We start from the raw sequence: 21,344 nt of genomic DNA on the forward strand, positions 1-21,344 counted from the left end.
TGTTGTCATTTATGTTTTATGCATTTAACTAGGAATGGGTTACCACCTTAGGTATGCCTTGGTTGTTACCTCTTGCACAAGCCTTGGTTTCTAAATCATATCTTGGGGGAGTGGGCCTATTGGTCACATATGGTTGGGTGGTTAATCTTTATTTATTGAGATACTAATCATGGTCTCATGCATAATCCTTACACATACTCCTTTTTAGATTTGCAATTGAAGATCTCTTATTAGATATTATATTATCTTGAGGTGTTCTAGAATGTTATGTATTCATGTGATTGTGATATCTTGAAAGAAGTCATATGCATGTGGCATAATGATGTATATTGATGTAATCTTATTTCAATGTAATGTATAAGTGAATGGATAGCTCTAGGTGAAAAGAAAGGGGGAAAATTTATTTTATATGTTGGAAATGTTATCAATGTTATAAGATATTCATTTATATTACTTTCTCATGTTTCTCCTATTCTCTTATGTCATCTATCTAGAAAGAAAATGAACTTAGATATAGTTACATATCAATGTAACTAGGAAATAATATATTATGTCTTGATGAAAGGTTCAAATGAAATTATTGTGAAATGGTAGATTAGTAATCAGAATATTAAATAATGAATAGTTATGAAACAATGTAATCATAAAGTAACTTGATTATAATAGGTGGTTCAAGTTTACTTAGTGCATGAAAATGAGTATGGGTCTATGAAGTACCTAGGATAATGAATACCTTAATGACTATTAATATCTTACCTAAATGATTAAAGGAAAGTGATATAAAGGATAATAGATGTTTATGAAATCAATATAAACTAATGCCATGAGCTAATGAAATGAACATTGATGTTAATTATTAACTTATGTTTACTAAAAGAAACAAGTTAGAAACATTTGCCTTAGAGCATTAAGATGGAGGTAGATGAAGTCCATAATCCAATGAGTATCTTATGCATATAAATAGGTTAGATAATGTTTCTCTAGTAGCAATGTTAGGGAACTTGTGAGGACTTAGGCTATACGAATCTTGCGTTCAAGTTTGTAAACAAGCGCTTAATTATATTTTGGAAACATGAAGGGTAATGATGTACATTATTCTAGTTAACAAAAAAGAAAACTTGTGTCTTTTAGAGGTGTTATATGTGTTGTCTTCCTAGGATCCTTGTTGGGGTGTCATGACACTTGCCAATTTTATAGTGGAATTGAATGAACAACATGAAAGTGAGAGACAAATAACTAATACACCAATGGTAGTGGTAGTAGTCTTGCTTGTAGTGGCTGAAAGTGCTAATATACCAGTGGTTGAGGTGGTGGTTCACCCATATAGTGATTTCATACAACCAAACAAAGAAATTTGTTGTATGGAAGACTCATTGGGCTAGACAATGTTGTTATAAAGAAAGGAGACACCAAAAACCTAAAGGGTGTGATCTAATAATATCAAATGCAATCATTGTTTTGTTTCATGATAGAGGTGTGATCTATTAATATTAGATTTGATCTTTGTTAGAATATATAGTCCACTAATATAACTAGTTGGGGGGGGGGGGGGTGTGAATCAGTTATCCAACTACCATAAAAAACATTAACCTTAAAAAAAATCAAGCATGTGAATAATGTAAACTAAAACCACAACAAGATACTCATACACAAATAACACCAGATATGTTAATTAAGGAAACCCTTGATCAGAGGGAAAACCCTGGCGGGGATGGTACCCACAAGATGATGTACTAATATACATATTCCTTGTTAGAGAATACACCTTGTTAGGAGTCTGTTACAACATCCAATACATATGAGTCCATGTTAGGAGATTCCAACTCTATTAGGAGTTGTGGAAGATAACTAGACCCACTGCCCAAATAGCTTCAAGATTAAGATCAAAGAACCCATTGTCCAAATGATCTATGTATTATTCCTTGTAGAATAATATAACTAAAATTTACTTCCTTCCTCTATCTCTGTGCCATCAACTAGGCTTCTGCTCCTTTAGATCTTGTAACCATATCTCATATTGCACATCTAATGATCCCTTGGATTGCTTACATGCATTTAGTAAGCATTCTGCTCCTTCTTGCTCTACGCACTAATCCTTCACATTCCACTTGGTCCTCTTATCCAAGATACATTACAAATAAGGAAAACAACTTTCCTTTATACCTTTTCTTCATAATAATTCCTTGAGTCTTCCTTGAGGTTTTCCCAGATAATTAAAATAAGATAATTAATTAATTTCAATTACAACAACATTGTCGGCTTACAATCAATACAAAACTTCACACGTGTGAAACCACGTCTTGTGCACATGTTTGTGTCATCATAAAATTGTTATCTATCACTATGTGACTACACATCCCTTCATTACATCTCAGATGAAGGATAGCGATAGATCATCAAAACTCTATTTTCTAATGCTTTATTTTTGCACTGCTTCTAGCAAATAGAGTGTAACTTTTGTATACCATCAAATCAGACTTAGTCCTTTTAACCACATTATCAAGACAACCTCAAGAATATGTCCTCCACTATGCATAATTTGAACATCCTCAACTTTTGTGCATCATAAGAACATTGACTATTATTCTTCCAATCTTAACATAATTATTGCTATGTTGACATCAGTGACAAATACAATCATGAATGCAACATATCAATACTCTCCAATGCTTAGGATACTCCCCTAATTTAGTATCATCAGAATTCATGCTAATAATCTCTCCCTCTAGCATTGATGGCAACATAGATGAAAAACATCTAAGTTCCAAGAATACCAAAGAATAGTTTGTTGGTGTTGCTACTATTCTCATCTTCTCAAATCCTCTTCATCAACCAAATCTAAAATTCTCTGGAACACTGCTCTATTCATCTTCTTTTTCTTTAGGATTGGCAAGAGTTGTTCACACTAAACAACTTCCAATACTTTTTGGTTGCATTTTCACACTTACACTTTCTTCTATGCACTTACATGAATCTTTCTAAATCTCTCTAAAGAAATAACACACCCCCATTGACATCTCAATAGGTGCTTCTCTTCCCATTTCTTATGTACATTCTCTCAATATATTTTTTATGCACATTCTCTCCCCCATTGACATCAATGTCAAAGGTGTTAATCACAGTACCAATTGTTTAGATACCAATTGTTAATCAACTTCTCAGACCATCAACCAACTCAAGTGTCCAAAGACATTGTTCAATACTAACTACCAAGAGTCCTCCATGACTTAGTACATACCGGATACTCCCCCATTCAGGAAGCATCAACATTCTGTCTAGTCTAACCATAGTGCTCTGTACCACTAGACCAATGCTCTCCTTGCATCATCTACTATGAAGTGGGTAGAGGCATAACCCCTAGCATATCTCTTAGGTACTCAAAAGTATGTTTAGGAAAAGGATTTGTAAAGATATCTGCAATCTAATCTTTAGTACTTACATATTCCAATCTTATTTCCTTCTCTATTGCCTTCTCTCTCAAAACATGATACTTAATGGATATGTGCTTAGTATTATAATGCAATACTAGATTATTAGATATACTTTTAGAAATGGGGAATACTAAGAGGTGGGAGGGAGGGGGGTGAATCAGTATTTTACAAAATTTTGTAGCCAAGTAGATATTATTTATTACTTTGAACCATGCATAATAAAGTAAACAAGTAATGTTGAATAGTAATAATAATCATGCATAAATAGAACTCATAACACCATATTTTGTTAACTAGGAAAAACTTGGCTAAGGTAAAACCCTGGTGGGAATGATGCCCACAAAGATATATTGATATATATGTTCCTTGTTAGAGGATGGACCTTTTTAGGAGTCTATAAAAGCATTCAGTACATAGGAGTCCCCTTTAGGAGACTTTGAATCCCTATTAGGAGATTCCAACCCTATTAGAAGTTGTAGTACAATGGATGCAAGAAGAGCTCACTACCCAAACATGCACTTCCAATTACAAGAAGAGCTCACTGCCCAAACAAGTATTTAATCCTCAAGTATATAGATGTTGTACCTTCTTTCCAACTAATTTATGACCTTATCTTGATCTCAAATCACAAAATTGGTTCTGCATATGATACAAAACTTCACATTTACATATGACATTACTTCACATTCAATTCACATAATTGGCACATTACTTCCAAATGACTTTGCAAGATGTCTTTGCATAAGTATGATGCCTTTTCACAAATTGTTGCTAGGTTGGCTAAGACTATAATATACTTTTCTAGCTTAGAGTAAACATCTAGGATGTCGGCCCTAATTGGTCAAGTAATTATTTTGTAAACAAAACAATTCCTTAACCTTACATTTTGATGTCTTGTACATGTTAATTATCTTTCTTCCATACTATTCGTACTGATGTCCAAATTTATACACATCATTATCAACATGTATATTATCTCCATCTAACCTCACTAGTCATAATACGACATCAAAAACATTTTACATATAAAACAATGTACTATTGTAAACCATTTTCCTACTTAGATAATTTTTTGAGTACCAAAAGCTAAGTATCTTTATTTCTTAGGTTTTCTACATGTACATCATGTGTTACCATTAATGACAAAAAATACATCACTACATATAGCCAATTGTCAACACTTACTATACTTGTGTTATTACAGCAAATTGTAATAGATTCTGTAAACTCAATCCCAATATCCTTCAACATTTGTTTCATCCTCATAACTTGATTACAGTTATTTGCTGCTACAACATACTCTGCCTCGACTATACTCTAAGAAATACAACCTTGTTTCTTGCTCAACCAAGAAACCAATCTTCCTCCAAGAAAGAATACTCCACCACTGGTGCTCTTTCTATTATCCATACTTCTTGCCTAATTTGCATCAGTATATGCGCACAAGGTAAAATCACTTGATCTGTCATACCAAATTCCATAATTAGATGTACCCTTCAAATATCTAAATATCCTCTTTATTATTGCATAATGATACTCTTTAGGATCAACTTGAAATCTTGCTATAATCCCAACTACATTTTCTATATCTAGTTTGGTGTGAGTTAGATATTGCAATCCTCCAATCACAGATTTATACTTCTTTTGCTCAACTGTAGGTGTTTCATCTTTACTAGATAACTTGTGACCACTTATCATGGATGTACCAATAGGTTTTCAACTTTATAAAATAAATTTTTTAACAAGTCTTTTAGATACTTCATTTGTGAGATAAATTTTCCACCTTTGTTTTGTGCAATGTACAATCCTAGGAAAGACTTCATTTCTCCTATCATGTGCATTTCAAATTCATTTTTCATCTCTTCAGCAAACTTATCACTTTCTTTATCATTCCTCCGAATATTATGTCATCTACAAATATTACAATGATAAATAAACCATCATCATTTTTTCTCAAATAAAAATTACCACCTATTGTACATTTGATAAATCCAAGTTTAGACAAATACTTGTCCAACCTTACATACCATGTTCTAGGTGTTTGCTTCAGACCATATAGTGCTTTCTTTAGTCTGTATACAAAATCTTTATCTTCTGTCAGAGGGAATCCATCGGGTTGCTCAATGTAGACTTCTTCTTCAAGTTCTCCATTCAGAAAAGTTGACTTGACATCCATCTAATAAACCTTGAAATTCTTTCTTACTGCATAAGCCAAGAGCATCCTTACTACTTCCATTCTTGCCACATGTGCATAAGTTTCTTCATAATCTATGCGTTCTTGTTGTGAGTAACCTTTGCAAACAAGTTTAGCCTTGTTTCTCACACTTTTCCTTGCTCATTCATTTTATTTCTGAATACCCATTTGGTTCCTATCACATTCTTGTCTTTAGGTCTAGGAACTAATTCCCATGTCTCATTCTTCACAATTTGATCTAGTTCTCCTTTCATAGCTTGCATCCAGTGATAATCTTGACATGCTCATCTATGCTCTTAGGTTCCACTTGAGAAATTAACACAATTCCTCATTCACTTTGTTCCTTGTCATCACACCTTTATCCTTGATCCCAATTATCTGCTCTAAAGGGTGATTCTTTATCATGTTTGTGCTAGAAGTAGGAGTTGATATCTCAACTCTTATCTATTCTCTAGGTTTAGATCTTTGTTCTTCTCTATGCTCAATAGATACATAATTCTGCAAGTCATTGTTAGTCTCAAAAATAACTTCGACATTCTGTCTAACAATTCCAATGTTATCCTCTTCTTCTTCATCATCATCAATAATAGTTACCAAAGCTATATCTTCTACTACTTTCTCTTCCCTAACCAATTTAGGTTCATTATCTCTAACATCATAGTCATTCGAGAATCTTTCCATACTTGATTTAAATTTTTCATCTTCATTAGAAAGTAAACTCTTTCTAGTTTTTCATACTCCCTTAGGGCATGTAGATGAGAAATGACCAAACTCTTTAGATGTCCAATAAGAAAAAATTTCCATACCTTCTGGTTCTTTTTTCATAAGAAAATTAATACCTTCCTTGATCTTCTTGTCTTCTTCAGATCTAGATCTGTAAACTCAATTCTTTGTTCTCTCCACAAATCTGATAACTCACCAAGAAGCTCTATCTTCTATGTCAAAATTTCCTCTATTTGACTAAGGACTATCTTTTCTTGCCATGATCTCCCAAAGTTGATAAGCCTTATCTTCAAGGACCTCATGCTCTAATACCAATTGTTAGAATATATAGTCCATTGATATAACTGGCGAGGGGGGGGGGGTGTGAATCAGTTATCCAACTACCATCACAAACATTAACCTTAAACAAACTTAACCATGTGACTAATGTAAAATGAAACCACAACAAGATACTCATACCCAATTAACACTAGATATGTTAACTAGGGAAACCCTTGATCAGAGGGAAAACCCCGGTGGGGATGGTACCCACAAGATGATGTACTAAATTATAAATATTCCTTGTTAGAGGATGGACCCTGTTAGGAGTTTGTTACAAGATCTAGTACACATGAGTCCATGTTAGGAGACTTTGAATCCCTGTTAGGAGATTCCAACCTTGTTAGGAGTTGTGGAAGATAGTTGGACCCACTGCCCAAACAACTTCAAGGTCAAGATCAAAGAACCTGGTATCCAAATGATCTCTATATTATTCCTTGCAGAATAATAGAACTGAAATATACTTCCTTCCTCTATCTCTATCTAGTCAACCAAACTTTTTCTCCTTCAAATCTTGTAACTCGATCTCATACTGCAGATCAAATCATCCCTTGGATCACTTACAAGCATTCAATAAGCATTTTACTCCTTCCTGCTTTGCGCACTAATCCCACATTCCACTTGGTCCTCTTATCCAAGATACATTACAAATAAGGAAAACAACTTTCCTTTATACCTTATCTTCATAATAATTCCTTGAGTCAGCCTTGAGGCTTTCCCAGTTAATTAAAATAACATAATTAATCAATTCACAATTACAACAACATTGTCAACTTACAATCAATACAAAACTTCACATGTGTGAAACCATGTCTTGCACACATGTTGGTGTCATCATACAACTGTTATCTATCACTATGTGATTGCGCATCCCTTCATTACATCTCAAATGAAAGATAGTGATAGATCATCAGAACTTTGTTTTCTAATGCTCTGTTTCTGCACTACTTCCAGTAAATCAAGTGTAACTTCTATATACCATCGAATCAAACTTAGTCCTTTTAACCACATCATCAGGACAACCTTAGGAACATGTCCTCCACTATGCATAATCTGAAACATCCTTAGCTTCTATTCATCATAAGATTACTGACTGCTATTCTTCTAGTCTTAATAAAATTAATACTATGTTGACATAAATGACAAATACAATCATGAATGCAACATATCAATACTCTCCAATGCTAAGGATACTCCCCCAATGTAGTATCATTAGCATTCATGCTAACAATCTTTGTTTTGTTTCATAATAGACCTTTATAGTTGTTTATGTAACACAATTTCTAATAGACAAATGCAAAATATATGATGTAAGTACTTTTTATAGCTTATAGACAAACCTATACAAGGAATGATACTCTAACAAGTAATAGAAACAATAATCCATGAGGTTAGAAGGCTAAGATTTCCAATTTACTAGTAAAGTCACCTATTTTTCCTAAGGTGGGTCATTCATTCTGTCAATGCATGCCATTTATTTTGTTGGGTATGTCATCCAAATGACCCTTGAGATGCTTAGCTAACCTCATTAATTGAAGAATTGAAATACCAATTTTGACTAGCTAGAAGATATCTTAAGCTGTTGTTTCTAGAATTGATTGTGTATTGTATTTTTGCATCAACATTTCAAATCACACTTTGGGATCGTGTGGTCCAAAATGTTGATGAAAAAAAGAAAACACAATGAATTCTAAATACAACAACTTCTTATATGATGGTTTGCGAAAAACTTACATCTTTAATTAGAAGAAATCTACAAAAGGTAGAAGAGTCAATGAAAAATGTAGGGAGGGTTATGAAGGGTTGAGTAGGAACTTTTATTAGAATTGAAGGTCAAGAAAATAATTTTTCATACCATGTAGATTGTGAACTAAACTACTAGATCATAATCAAATTATTATTTATAGTTGAACAATTTTAAGCATTTACAATATAACTATTATTTATGAATATATAGCAATACAAGATAAATAAATAAATATCAATTAATAATTATAATTTTAAAAAATATTATAAAAACTTATTTAGAAATTAACTTTATCATAACCCCCAAAAACGTTATTTAAATCATTCATTCTGTGTTGTGATATTGCTATCAAGATTTAACTGTGTGATTTTGAGTCAAACTCATTGACCCATATTTCATGAGTAGTGATTCAACATGAATCCATCTCTCATGAGAATAAATGGAAGACTTAGCACTCATTGAATCTAGGTGATGCTCACAAGGGTGAAGCACCCATTCATTCTGTTAACAATGTATTCAATATTTATGAGGATTCTTACTAGATCCGTGGATTTAACAGCCCCCTAGGGTTTAAGGAAAGGGGAGGAAGTCGGCTGACTGTTTAAATTCGCAGCGATTAGAACTTTTGTGTTTGCCACGGTCAAAGGAAAGCTCACTTGCCGATCGTATCGATTAGGGTGAAGCCTGCGAAGAAAACTGAAAAAAGTGGGCTGGAGTCATGCTTCTCGTCAATGAGTTCAAGTACAGTAAAACCAATTATTTTGTGTTTTAGCTTCAGTTTCTTTGTTATTATCATATTGCAGAAAATCCATTAGCAGAGAACGAAATTGTAGAAAGTATAGCTGTAGAAAACCCAAAATCATTGATTTTAAAACCTAAATGGAGAAAAATGACGAGGAAACTTCAGAAGAAAACAATATTAATCTTAACGGATCAGAGAAAAAGTCCGAAAATTCCAACGAATCAGATCAGAATCCTAAAAGACCTGATGATGGAGAGGGAGAAAAGGGGAAAACTCTAAACCCCGATGAAACCGAACAAAACCCAAATGTCCACGATGAAGTTGACGAGGGTGAAGAAGAAGAATGTGGGTTTTGCTTGTTCATGAAGTCTGGGGGATGCAGGGATGCTTTTATTGCTTGGGAGAAATGTGTTGAAGAAGGGGAGGCAAATAATCATGATATTGTAGAAAAATGCTACAAGGTTACTTCTTTGCTGAAGGAATGCATGGACAGTCATGCATATTATTATGCTCCAGTTCTCAGGGCAGAGAAGGAAATGGAAGAACAGGTGGCAGAAGAAATGAAGGAACACAATAAAGAGGCAACTACAGGGGGAAGTGGATCAGAGGGAATTGCGACAATTGATGTGCCAAATGAAATAACTGAGGCGCCCAATCCAACAGTTAAGGTGATCAGCCCACAGGCGAAATTTGATTGATTAGGAAAACAGGGTCGCTCACTTAGGATACCATAAACACCATGTGGTGTCTACAGATGGAATACTTTGTTTACAGTTTAATGTAGAAGGTTTCTCAAGAGTAAGAGGACATGGTTCTTTTTTACCAGGTGACTCTGTGTTTAAAATACAAAAGAAAGCTAGACTTTACAGAGAAAGGATTATTCAGATCTTTAGAACAATAATGGGGATATACAAAATAGGGAGGGTTCAGAGGCCCGAGAAACAATTTTTGCTCTTTTTTTCATTTTCTTTTCAATAACTTATTAGCAGAAAGCTATTGAAAAATTCTGATGAATTGACAAGATCTGGAATATCAAGATTGTGTATGGTGGTCCCCCTGATCTCAATTGTTTATGCTTTACGTTTAAAGAGGAGGAATTTTGCAATGTGCATCTGGCCATTTTTCTGTGTTGCCATTGACCTACAAGGCGACATGGACATCTTAAAGGTTCGATTACTTTTTGATTTTAGCAATTTTTAAGCATTACCATTGAATCTTGTCCAGCAGAAGATAGGGCTGGGGAAGTGGATTCTAGTGAACTATGAATGTGATTTTGGATTGAAATTCAATTAATAAATGTTCTCATTGTTTAGGTTTTTACAGTTTTTAAGATGTGGTGTCAGATCTGTTTTGGCTGTCTGACATTTCGTGATTATTTTGTGTTGAAAATCATCATGACTTAGTTTTCTAATCTCTTTTAAAGTAGAATATATGACTTAGTTTTCTAATCTCTTTTAGAGTAGAATATCGTTGGTGGAAAGAACTGCCATTTCATGAGTAAAAAATACCGTCAATTGGCAAAAACAAGCAACTTATTTTTTTTCAGTTGTTGTTTCTTTGGCGTTTTCATTTGTAAATCTAATAAAATAGAATACTTACATCGATTAGGCATGATAGAATGGTATAATCCAACTCTTGGCTGTAAACATCCATCAGAGAAATCAGTGCTGATGATGGCTGCTTACAGGCAGAGCATAGTGCATAAGTGTCATCCAGCAGTCCTGACAACACATCAGTAGCACAAATGCACAAGTGTCATATAATATTCTCGACAAAAAACAGTGACACAAGTTTTTATGGATTTCCAATTTGCTAGTTTGAATGCAATTCAACAATGCCAATGTCTATCAGCAGCATAAACATATGCTAGTTTATCAGCAGCATGTAATTGTCCTGCTATTATTGCAGACCTTAGTCTTTTTGCAAGCATGTCATCATATTGCACACAGTAAAAGGCAGTTTGTTCAACGTTTAGCTTTATCCAACTGGATTGAGAACTCGTCCCTGTTAATTCGAAACCTGAAAGACTGAGATCTCCAACCTTTTCATGTAAGAGTGCATTCATTCGAACCTCATATGAACCATAGCATAAAGTGATTGGCACAACCCATTGGCCATCCCCATGTGCACCACTTGACAGATACTGGGTCTGTATGTGAAAGCAGTGTGAACACATATTAGATTAGTTGTACTAATAAAATGTATGATCTTGAAAGTAGATTTCAGCTTCATAAAATATACAATGCATTATTTATTTGTGTAAACAATCATGTTATTATTAATAAAGATGGATTTTTACGAGATAACGAAATTCAATGACCGATGGAACGAAACAAGGAGTAACAATATGGAGATGACAGCACAAAGTATGCATTACAAATGGGAAAACCACCCAAGAATCAAAGCACGACAAACAGTAATACTTGGTGCCAAACATCTTTACAGGTTGAACACCCTTCTTTTGCATTTGAAGCAGGGCCCAAAGAACCAGACAAATTGACTATACATGAAAATCTTTAGGGCTTACAAATCTTTAACAGAATGCATAACAAGATTGTGTATCCGTGGGCCAGGAAGTTTAAATGGCCCAAAATGCCCCCACATTTCCTGCTGTCTTTTTAATCAAAGAGAATTTAAAGGTTATAAATTTATTGATAAAGTGTTCCATTAGGCTGTGATAAAATTCAAATTCTTCTGCCAGATTCAGACATTGACTATGTCAAAAGATAGTAATGAAACAGTTAGAAGAGGATTGCCAAGCCACTAAGCAAGACAATTGCCCAAATCTTACTTATGCATGACACAAAGATGGCGAGAATTCAGACTTGTATTCTAGAATTTCAGTTTCTGTCTATCATTTTGATTGTGCAATTTATCAAATATTAACAATAACAACACAAAAATCTCTTAGAAAACATAAATTGCTGTAAGCTAAAGCTGTTTAGAGCTCACAACAAGTTAAAAATTCCAGTGGCTTCGTATACCAAACAATTAGCAAATAACATAATAAGTTCACGACCAAATCAAACAGACCTGCTCCAACTTCAGACTATCACCGGTGAGCTTTGCAATAACCAGCGGATATCCCTTCTGCTTTGTCCAAGAGTTCATCAGCTCATTCACAGGTTCTCTGGCTTCTTCTGAGAGAACAGCCCATAGATCTTCAGTCTTGGCATTTTTGGAAGCGTACCCTTTGATATATGAAACAAGGCCTTTCTGAACAGAGGAAAAAATCAATGTTAAGGAGGGCAAATTAATGCTAGCAAAAGAATAATTTAAAAAGCTAACGTATGCATGCGGAATTATTGTCAAAGCTGAGTGAATTGTTAGAACATAGAAGTAAGGATTTTAGAATCAAGAGTTTATTCACCTGAAGTGAATCTACATTTAATATGTTTGATAAGATTTTATTGAACAATACATGTTGATACTTCCATATTACAGCCGTTATTGTCTTATAATCAACAGGTTACACAGACTGAAATACATATTTATCATGCTAGTTAAACATCTGTTAACATGTAGACAATTTGCTGTGCTTAATAGTTATCTTAATGGTTATTTGATCTTCTTTGCTAAGCATCTCTTAACATGAAAACCATTTGCTCTGCTTAATGGCTATATTTTGGAGACACAAACATGAACTCCTGTTTTACTATAAGTAAAAGACACGAACAATGTGTCTTGTTCATATATTTTTCCTATTTGTATGATCTTCGAATCCATAAATTGGACATAGATCAGATCTATTGAAAGCCATGCAATATATTGGGTGCCATCTCCATTAAGTTGATTTGTGCTGACAATATGAATAATAGCATCATGGAAATTTGATATGGGAAAGAACATTTGATATGCCACCTAAAATATTCACTACATGGGATAAAATAAGCCCCACAAGCCTAGTACTTACGAATAGATAAGTACTTTTTTCATAATTGTTTTCAATTTTTTCTTATTGATCCAAATTTATACATTGAAGCTTTTCTCATAGTTGATATTCATTATGTTGTATGTTGATGATTTTCTTATCGAGAATGATTTACTTATAGTTGAAGTAAAAGTAGATACAAAGATCACATCTTGAGATGTTTGGTCATAAATTACTTTATCACTTTTCTTGGAATCAACAAGTGACAAAACTTGGAAAACATTTCTCTCAAGTAAAATACACCAAAGAAATGCTAGTATGTTTAAAAATGAAAAACTACAAAACTTCACCACTATTAGTAAAGGTAGGAACTAAGTTTGTAGACCTTGGTGGTAAAACAATTAATGAAACATTATATAGGAGTTTGATAAGAATTTTGATTTACTTGATTTCTAAGTTCATACAAACATATTTGATGCAGTTGAAATCTTGTCTCAATTTACGAATCATTTGAAACAAAAGTTATTGGTTAGCGTCAAATTGAGCTTTAAGATATTTTCAAGGGACATAAAAGTAAATATAATATTTAAAGAATGAAGATTTTAATACTTTTTGTTTTTTCATTTTCATAATGGATAGGATGCACAAGCTTTAGGAAATAAACCTTTGGTTACTTTTTTGATATTGGATATACTACTATTAAATGGTGTTGTTAGAAAAAAACATAATAGCCATACACTACAGTCCATCAAAACTAAATACAAAATAATTATTACAACAATAGGTGAAATAATATGAAATGAACAAATTCTTAAAAAACTTTATCACCCATATCTTAATTATGTATTGTGATAAATCAAAGTGTAATAAACATGTCCAAGAATCTAATAACATCATGTTGAATCACATCATCATTTTGTTAATGAGCATGTCCTCAATAAAATAAAATTGTGCTAATTTATAGAGCAACTTGCAAATGTTGGATTTTTTAATTTACAATTTTATTATTAAAAAGTTTCATATGGCTATTTCTTTAAAAAGAATTGAAGGCCAATTAAAGTGTTCAAGCAAAGGGAAACTTAAGGTGAGTAATTTGTAGACAAAGTGAAAAGAAGAGAAGAAAGTGGAGGTTGTAGCCATGGAAGCCACATTTTCTGTTGACACAGACACAAAACAACAAAAGGGATTCAAAGGGCTTGTTAAAATTAATAAAGCCAATATGTTTTAGGCAATTATGTGAGTGTTACAACCACAATTTCAAGAAAGGAAGAAGAAATATAGAGTCAATTTGGATGTAATCTCTATGGTTGTTGTATGGGGTATGGAGATAAGGGAAAACACAATTGAAGTTAGAAGGGTTGCCAAGGCACTTTTTGACAAGGAGGTGTTGGTGGGCTTGGAGTCCATTTTGGAATGGGCTTTTCTAGGTCGGGGTTCAAAAATAAAGTGTGGTCACGAAGTTATAAGGACTCACGGAGATAGAGCACAATGCAACGCTGATTTGTGTACCTGAAGAAATCCAAGAGGGATCTGCATTATCCAAACACACAATAAAATCTCCCTCTAATTTCGTAGTATATGAGGCATCTGAAAAGGAAATGGGTCTTAGATTCCGACTCCACTAAGGTACAAAGTCTACAAACCCGATCCTCTCTATCAATATGGTGATCAACCTGGATCCGAAGTTCGTGTGAGCCCACCTAAAAGAACTAAGGGAGATACATAGGGCATGTGTCCAATGTCTATGTAAGTAGTTAGGGTGTATAATAATCCCATCCCAAATATCTAAGAAGTGCTCAGTGTAGAATGTCATCCTCGGACGTAGACCCCTAGGAGGATCAACCTAGATCCGAATAATATACAGCTTGTAGAGTCAAGTTTGACATACCCGTTCAACTCCTGTTGAGAGGGGAGGAGATGAGCAGGAGCATCCAATGAGAACTGGTAGGGAGGGAAATGGTCGATGCTGATCTCAACTGATCTTAGCAAGATAGTAGCCTGAGCATACCAATAGTGGGCTCGAGTGGCTGGATTGGAGTCTACGATAGAAACTGAAGAGCAATAGGCTAAGTAAGGGTATCTCTATTGGCCTTCAGTTGAGTTTGCAAAGCCTTGAAGATGGTGGAGAAACCAAATCAGGTCAAAAATGGCTGCAAGCTTGAATGGGTGGGCTCCAAACTCAGCCAAAATAACACTGTGGGGGGTAGATCTATGGCATCTAATAATCCAACGGAGGAGCAGAGTCTGGGTACACTTGATCATGGCCCAATTTGAGTCCAAAAGGGAAGGCCCCGATACCATTGGACCATAGAGCACTATGGGTCTTACTAAGGAATCTAGGAGGGATAGCTTAGTTGAAGTGTCCTGAAAGTGGTATCTGAAGCACTCTCTCTCAAGCATGGAAATGGAACCCAACCCTTTACTGATACAAGGCTAAATGGCTAATCTCAAGTTGAAATGGGATCCAAAAAGCTTAACCTTAAGGTATGTGTAAGATGATGTAATCTCAACTTCCCAACCTTGAAAGTGGAAATGGAGATGTGAGGTCTTTAGACTATTGAAGACCATAACACAAGTCTTCTCTACATTCACGACCAACTATCTCATGTCACAAAAGGATGCAATTCTATCCAAAAGCCTCTAAAGACCCTCAAGAGAAGAAGCAAGAAGAATTACATCGTCAACAAAGAGAAGGATGGAGATTAATACCTGGTGTAGATGACAACTGTCACCAGGAAGTGAGGAGTCACTGAGAAAGGCCTCGAGCTCATCAATGTAGATCTTGGACAAGGTGGGCAAGAGAGGGCAGTCCTACTTCACTCCAATGGTGCTTTGGATAGGGTTGGAGAGGCCCTCGGTGGTCTTGAGTCTACCTACCATTGTCTCATATAACCTCATGATAGCCGTCAGTAAGATCTCAGAAATACCAATATCTCTAAGTCTCTAAAAAAAGGTTGCTCTAGGGATGGAATCAAAAGCCTTACAAAAATCTAGAAAACAACAGTAGACTTTCATTGAGTGGTGCTGGGCCTCCTCAATAATAGCCCGTAGTGTCAAGATATGATCCATGCTGGTAGTCTACCCTGAAGCCTGCTTGGCCCAGAGCTTGGAGTTTGGAGTTTGGCCCAGAAATCTATATCACCATGGGAGTTTGGAGTTCACTTCACATAATTTTAAGACTCTTGATCAATGGATGTGCAGAGCATTATGAGTGTAGCAATATGATGGGGTCTAGAATATAATCAATGCAATAATCATAACTTAAAACAAGAAAACACAAGAAAACCAAACACAAATATACTAGGTAGGAAAACTGTTGGCAAACAGTTGTTCTCCCATCAAAATGAACTGGACTCTTGAATAACACATGCACTAATTAAAACTAAATTGGTTGTAGCAGTTAGAAAATCATGAACCGAGAATTAAGAATAAGTTATTTAGATCTTTGAGTCTATTCATATCTATTCTAGCATAATTCTAGAAATAAATTGTAACTATGAAATAAGTTTCGACATCTCCCAAATCTATGGACTAGAGACAATGTGTTAAGAATCTGATTTGTAATTGATTGCTGATTTCTTTGTCATGTAAAACTCTCTATAAATGAAAGATATTGTTATCAATTACTATTATCAATTAATAAAATCTCTTTTCTCTCCTATAGCTGTTTTTCAAGTTGTGTTTATTATTTTTATTCTTTCATTTGGTATCAGAACAATGAAAAGATCCTTAAAATCAGATGAGAGGTTGAAGATCTGAGTCTAAGAATTATCACATGAGAAAAGTAGGGTTGTGGAAGAAATGAAGGGTAGATTGATGAAAATAAATTATCTAAGTGTGTTCAGAATAGGCTCCTCAAGTTGACATTGTTATTTGTTTTTGTTGGAAGAAACAAGAAAAGTCAAACAATTGGTATGTCTGTGATAGCAAGGAGGTCAAGGAATGCAAATTTGGTAAAAATTAAGAGAATTGTTGTAAAGTTTCTAGGAAAATTTGAAGCCACTTACAAATAGCATTGAGATGTCAAAGACAAAAGCTAGATTGGGTTCTTGAAAAGAGCTTCTAAGTGAGTTTAATACATGAAGAAGATAAGACCTTATTTTTCAAGTTATGTGAAAAATAATTTTATTGATCAGAGCTAGCATTTATTAAAGATTGTTATAAAAGTGAAAAGAAACAACATAGTATGTTGTTTTGATCAAGACTGTTGAAAAAGATATAAGACGTAAAGTAAGTTGATATAGTCCAAAAATTGGAGTATTGAAATAAAGAATAGATTATTAAAGAGGATAGATTTTGTGAAGAAATCATCTATGAATTCAAAGGAGATATCGAAGTTATAGTTTCACGTAATTTTATTTGTGTAAGATTTTCATTTATTTTAATGGCCAAGTTAGGGAAAAAGATAAAGCAAGAGAATGAAATTCTAATTTGTGAAAAATATGTGTTGAATAATGAAATATTGAAATTGAAAAAATCAAATTAGATATGATTAAGGAGTTGAGAAAGAATGTCTATGAGAAGTTTTGTAAAAATGATCATCTTGTGAAAGAATTGGAAAAGATTAAGAAGGAGAATGAAGATATGGGTAAGAAGGTAATGATTTTGGAAATAGAAAATGAAAATTTGAGATCAAAGAAATTAGTTTGCGATGTTGCATGTGATACAAGTGATCCATGTCCATTGAATGGACCATTGAATGAAGATGATACAATGAAATTTTCTTCAAGCAATGAGTACAAAATTGAAGGTAAGAACATGAATAAATCTCCAAATTTTGCAAGTACAAGTTGTGATGTTGAGAACCAAAGTTGTTTTAAAAATAATGTTAGTTTAAAGATTTTGCAGAAAATGGGATTCAAAGGAAGAGGATTAGGAAATAATGAACAAGGCATGAAAGAGTATACCTAACCCAGTTGGAGGCCAAAATATGCAAGCCTTGGATTCAATAAGTGTGAGAGGTTTGATGTTGATAGTGTTGATGGTCTAAAAAAATTAGTTTAGAGTAAGGAATGCATTTCATGTTCCCATTGTCATAGGGAAAGACATTTCTGAGGATAAATGTTGGGATCTTCACCCTTGTTGAATTTGTGGGATGAAGATTCATAGTGAAAATTCTTGTTGTAATAGAGATTGCAGTGGAGAATGTAAAAAAAATTGTATGTAGGTTGATTATGGATGGATCAATGGATCATGTTGGTAGAAGGTGACAAAGATGTCGAAAAGGTTGTATAAACCTCAAAATTTGCATGTTAAAAGTGATAGTGGTGGATCAAGGTTCAGAAGTTTGAGTGATGTAGTTGATGACTACTTGTTTTGATTGGCACACGGAAGTTTTATGAGCCTTCTCTATGTTAGAGAAAAGAGGTGAAGACCAAGCCTTGTGATCTCTCATGAAAGAGAAAAATTAAAAAAAGATAGTTGACTTCTACTATAAGTACTATGCAAGTCTATCAAAATCTAGTGATATAGATTTACACTATGAAGTACATGGATCAAATTGAAACATGTGAATTTTTTTTGGGTCTAGACATCAAGGGGGAGTGTTGAGATAACTAATGCTCATCTTTAGTTTTACGATGCATGTTACTCTCCCCATTCAACATCACACAATAGTAACTAATAAGGAATGAGAAATAAAGCACATGTTTTCACATGAAACATTCACTGTTATTTTATCTAGAGTTTGTGATAGGTTTTGCTTAGTTTATTTAAGTTTAAACTAGTTAGTTTTAAACCTTCTTTCATGATTGGAGGAGTCTACGAAGGCTCTAAATATATTTAAACAATATAATAATTTAGAATGATATGTGCAACAAGAATAATTAGTTTTCTACTCTATACAAAAGTAGATCATTTTCTCTGTTCAATAATAGATTTAGTGTATGGAATAAAATGATTTTGGTCTTTGGTGTGGTAGACCTTTGTCTATGTTAATTCTATTTGTATGCAGATCTTTTGTATTATTTGTGTGTTTTTGTTCTAACCTATTAAAGAGGGATTAAAACTGATTGATTTAAACCTAAATAAATTAAATAAATTCCAACACAAACTCTAGATAAACTAACAGTGAATGCTGCGTGCGAAAGCATGCGCTTTCTCATTCTTGACTAATTGTTGCTACATGGTGGTGAACAGGGAGATTAACATGCACCATAGTTATCTCAACAAAAACCCTCCTCCTCGAGAGAAAAACCCAACAACACTCAAAAGATAGATCCTTTACTTAGATCTCAAAATAAATTCAAATTGTCTTGCTTATGATTGAACTCTCTAACTAGTCAATCAATAAGCCTTCCTTCTTTCTTTTTAGATATCTCTAGTTTCTAATATAATAAACAAATTACATATAAATGAAATCATAATGATCAAACACATATCATATATCACCATATAAAATATATGGCTCAATACTTATACACTTAACATAGATGAAATCACAATACAAAATCACTATGACATTTTTCAACAAAATAAGGTGCAATCACTGAAATTAGTTTTTGATATGCTTTGGATTTAATCATGCCACACTTGGACTATTTATTTTCAGATGAAATATTAAAGAACCACTATTTCAAAGCTCAAGCCATCTCTTCATTGAATTGACTTGTCAATACATGACCCCAGAACACCCAAAATATGAACCATTTAACCATAAACTATGGACATGACTAAGTTGTCAAGTCATCAAGGAACATTGCCATGTCAACATCCACACTATAAAGGGTATCCACTTAGCAGAATGAGCTCGATTCAAACTCAGTTCTCAAACCCAATGCTTGATCATGAAATGATGTTGTTAGAAGTTGAACTTGTAACATGACAAAGCAATTGTAATAAAGAAAAAATACAACATAATTTGAAACATCCACTGAAAGCTCAAATTAAATGCAAGAGCTATAGAAAGGCTATGAGAATGACTTCTCTTGCAACTACTAATACATCAACACTCCCTCTTAGCAAGAGATCATTTATATGACATGGTGTGTCTCAACCTGAAAAGAAAGGAGTTGAAACCAAAGAGTGTCAATGAAAACATCTTATCACATATTTTCTTAATTTAATATTGCCATCTCAATATGAAATTCACCATGGCTACTCCTAGAGGGTGAATAAAAAAAAGTACTACATCATGGAATTTCTTCCATGACTTCCACCATGCCTACTTGTAGAGGGTGGATCCACCATACCTTATCACAAAGAGTGGAACAAGGGCTTTCACCTTATACTTCTTCTAGAGAAGAATGTATCTCCACCATGCCTACTCGTAGAGGGTGGGTCCACTATACCTTCTTGTAGAGGACAATTCCACCATACCTATTCATAGCTCATTAAGAAGGGATTTCACGTCAAATTTCTCTCACAAATAAGAATTTAGTATCAAGTAATTTCACCTTGAACTTCTCTTACACATAAAAAAAATCATTAACAGAGGATTTCACTTTGAACTTCTCCTTGACAGAGAAGAAATCAATAATGACATGCATAAGAATTATTGATGCTCTATCAATAAAGACTCCCTCTCAACAAGGAAAAAATTCTCACTACTTTGACTATCACAATAAGAGAGTTGATTCCAAAATTGATCAAGCAAGGAACTTGAGCAATCACATTGCCACATAAGCTTGCGAAGAATTAGGCATTATCCATCTGTCACACAAGATATCTTTGAATCTGATTTCTGTAGCTAAATAGTCCCCCTCTGAATGTCATTTTGTCCTCTAGTGATAATAGGAATAGGTTCTTCCTCTTTAATGAAGTTAACCAATTCAGTCCCAAGCTTGCAAGCAACATTTCCCATGTTCATTTCTACAACCTGCATGACTTTGCATGTTGTCTCTCACCATCTCATTGCTTCATTACTACATTTGAGGTCAATTCTTGACCTTCGATTTTGACAAAAGGCCATTTTGGCTTCTAATTTTCAAAAAAAATTCATTTATGTCCCAAAAGGGTCAAAATTTTGATGCAACTTAAGTTCTGTGTCTAAATTTCAAAAAAAAAAAAAAAAAACAAACTTTTAGTTCAATTTGTTTTAGGCAGATCATGTGTCGATGGGAGGAAGGGTTTTTAAAATTTCAATAAACATGAGATACAAACAAAAAAAGAAAAGTAAAACTCATTTCATTTTGTTTTAGATAGTTCGTAGGCATGAGGAAGTGTTTTAGCTGTACATGTTGATTGACGACATTGGTAAGTTCATTTTTGCTAGGATAAATGTCTTATGCCAATGATTAGTATATTTTCTTTGGTAGTATTGTTGTGTCATATCTATGAATAACAATTTGAATATATGGAGCCAATCTATTTCTTGTGAA

The 21,344-nt window shown here is 33.9% G+C and overlaps 1 protein-coding gene and 1 pseudogene across 1 annotated transcript; one reads left to right on the top strand and one right to left on the bottom strand.

Moving 5' to 3' along the window:
- The window catches only part of LOC149529130 (aminopeptidase M1-like), a 56,199-nt pseudogene that overhangs the window by 27,184 nt on the left and 7,671 nt on the right, over positions 1–21,344 (bottom strand).
- On the top strand, positions 8,885–10,473 carry LOC149529131 (uncharacterized). The gene has a single exon (XM_089810790.1). It carries the CDS (start codon positions 9,293–9,295, stop codon positions 9,851–9,853), a length of 561 nt encoding a protein of 186 aa, XP_089666916.1. The 5' UTR covers positions 8,885–9,292; the 3' UTR covers positions 9,854–10,473.

This window comes from Cupressus sempervirens, chromosome 11 (genome assembly GCF_028749045.1).
Source record: "Cupressus sempervirens isolate cs-2001-9-10 chromosome 11, ASM2874904v1, whole genome shotgun sequence".
NCBI lineage: Eukaryota > Viridiplantae > Streptophyta > Pinopsida > Cupressales > Cupressaceae > Cupressus > Cupressus sempervirens.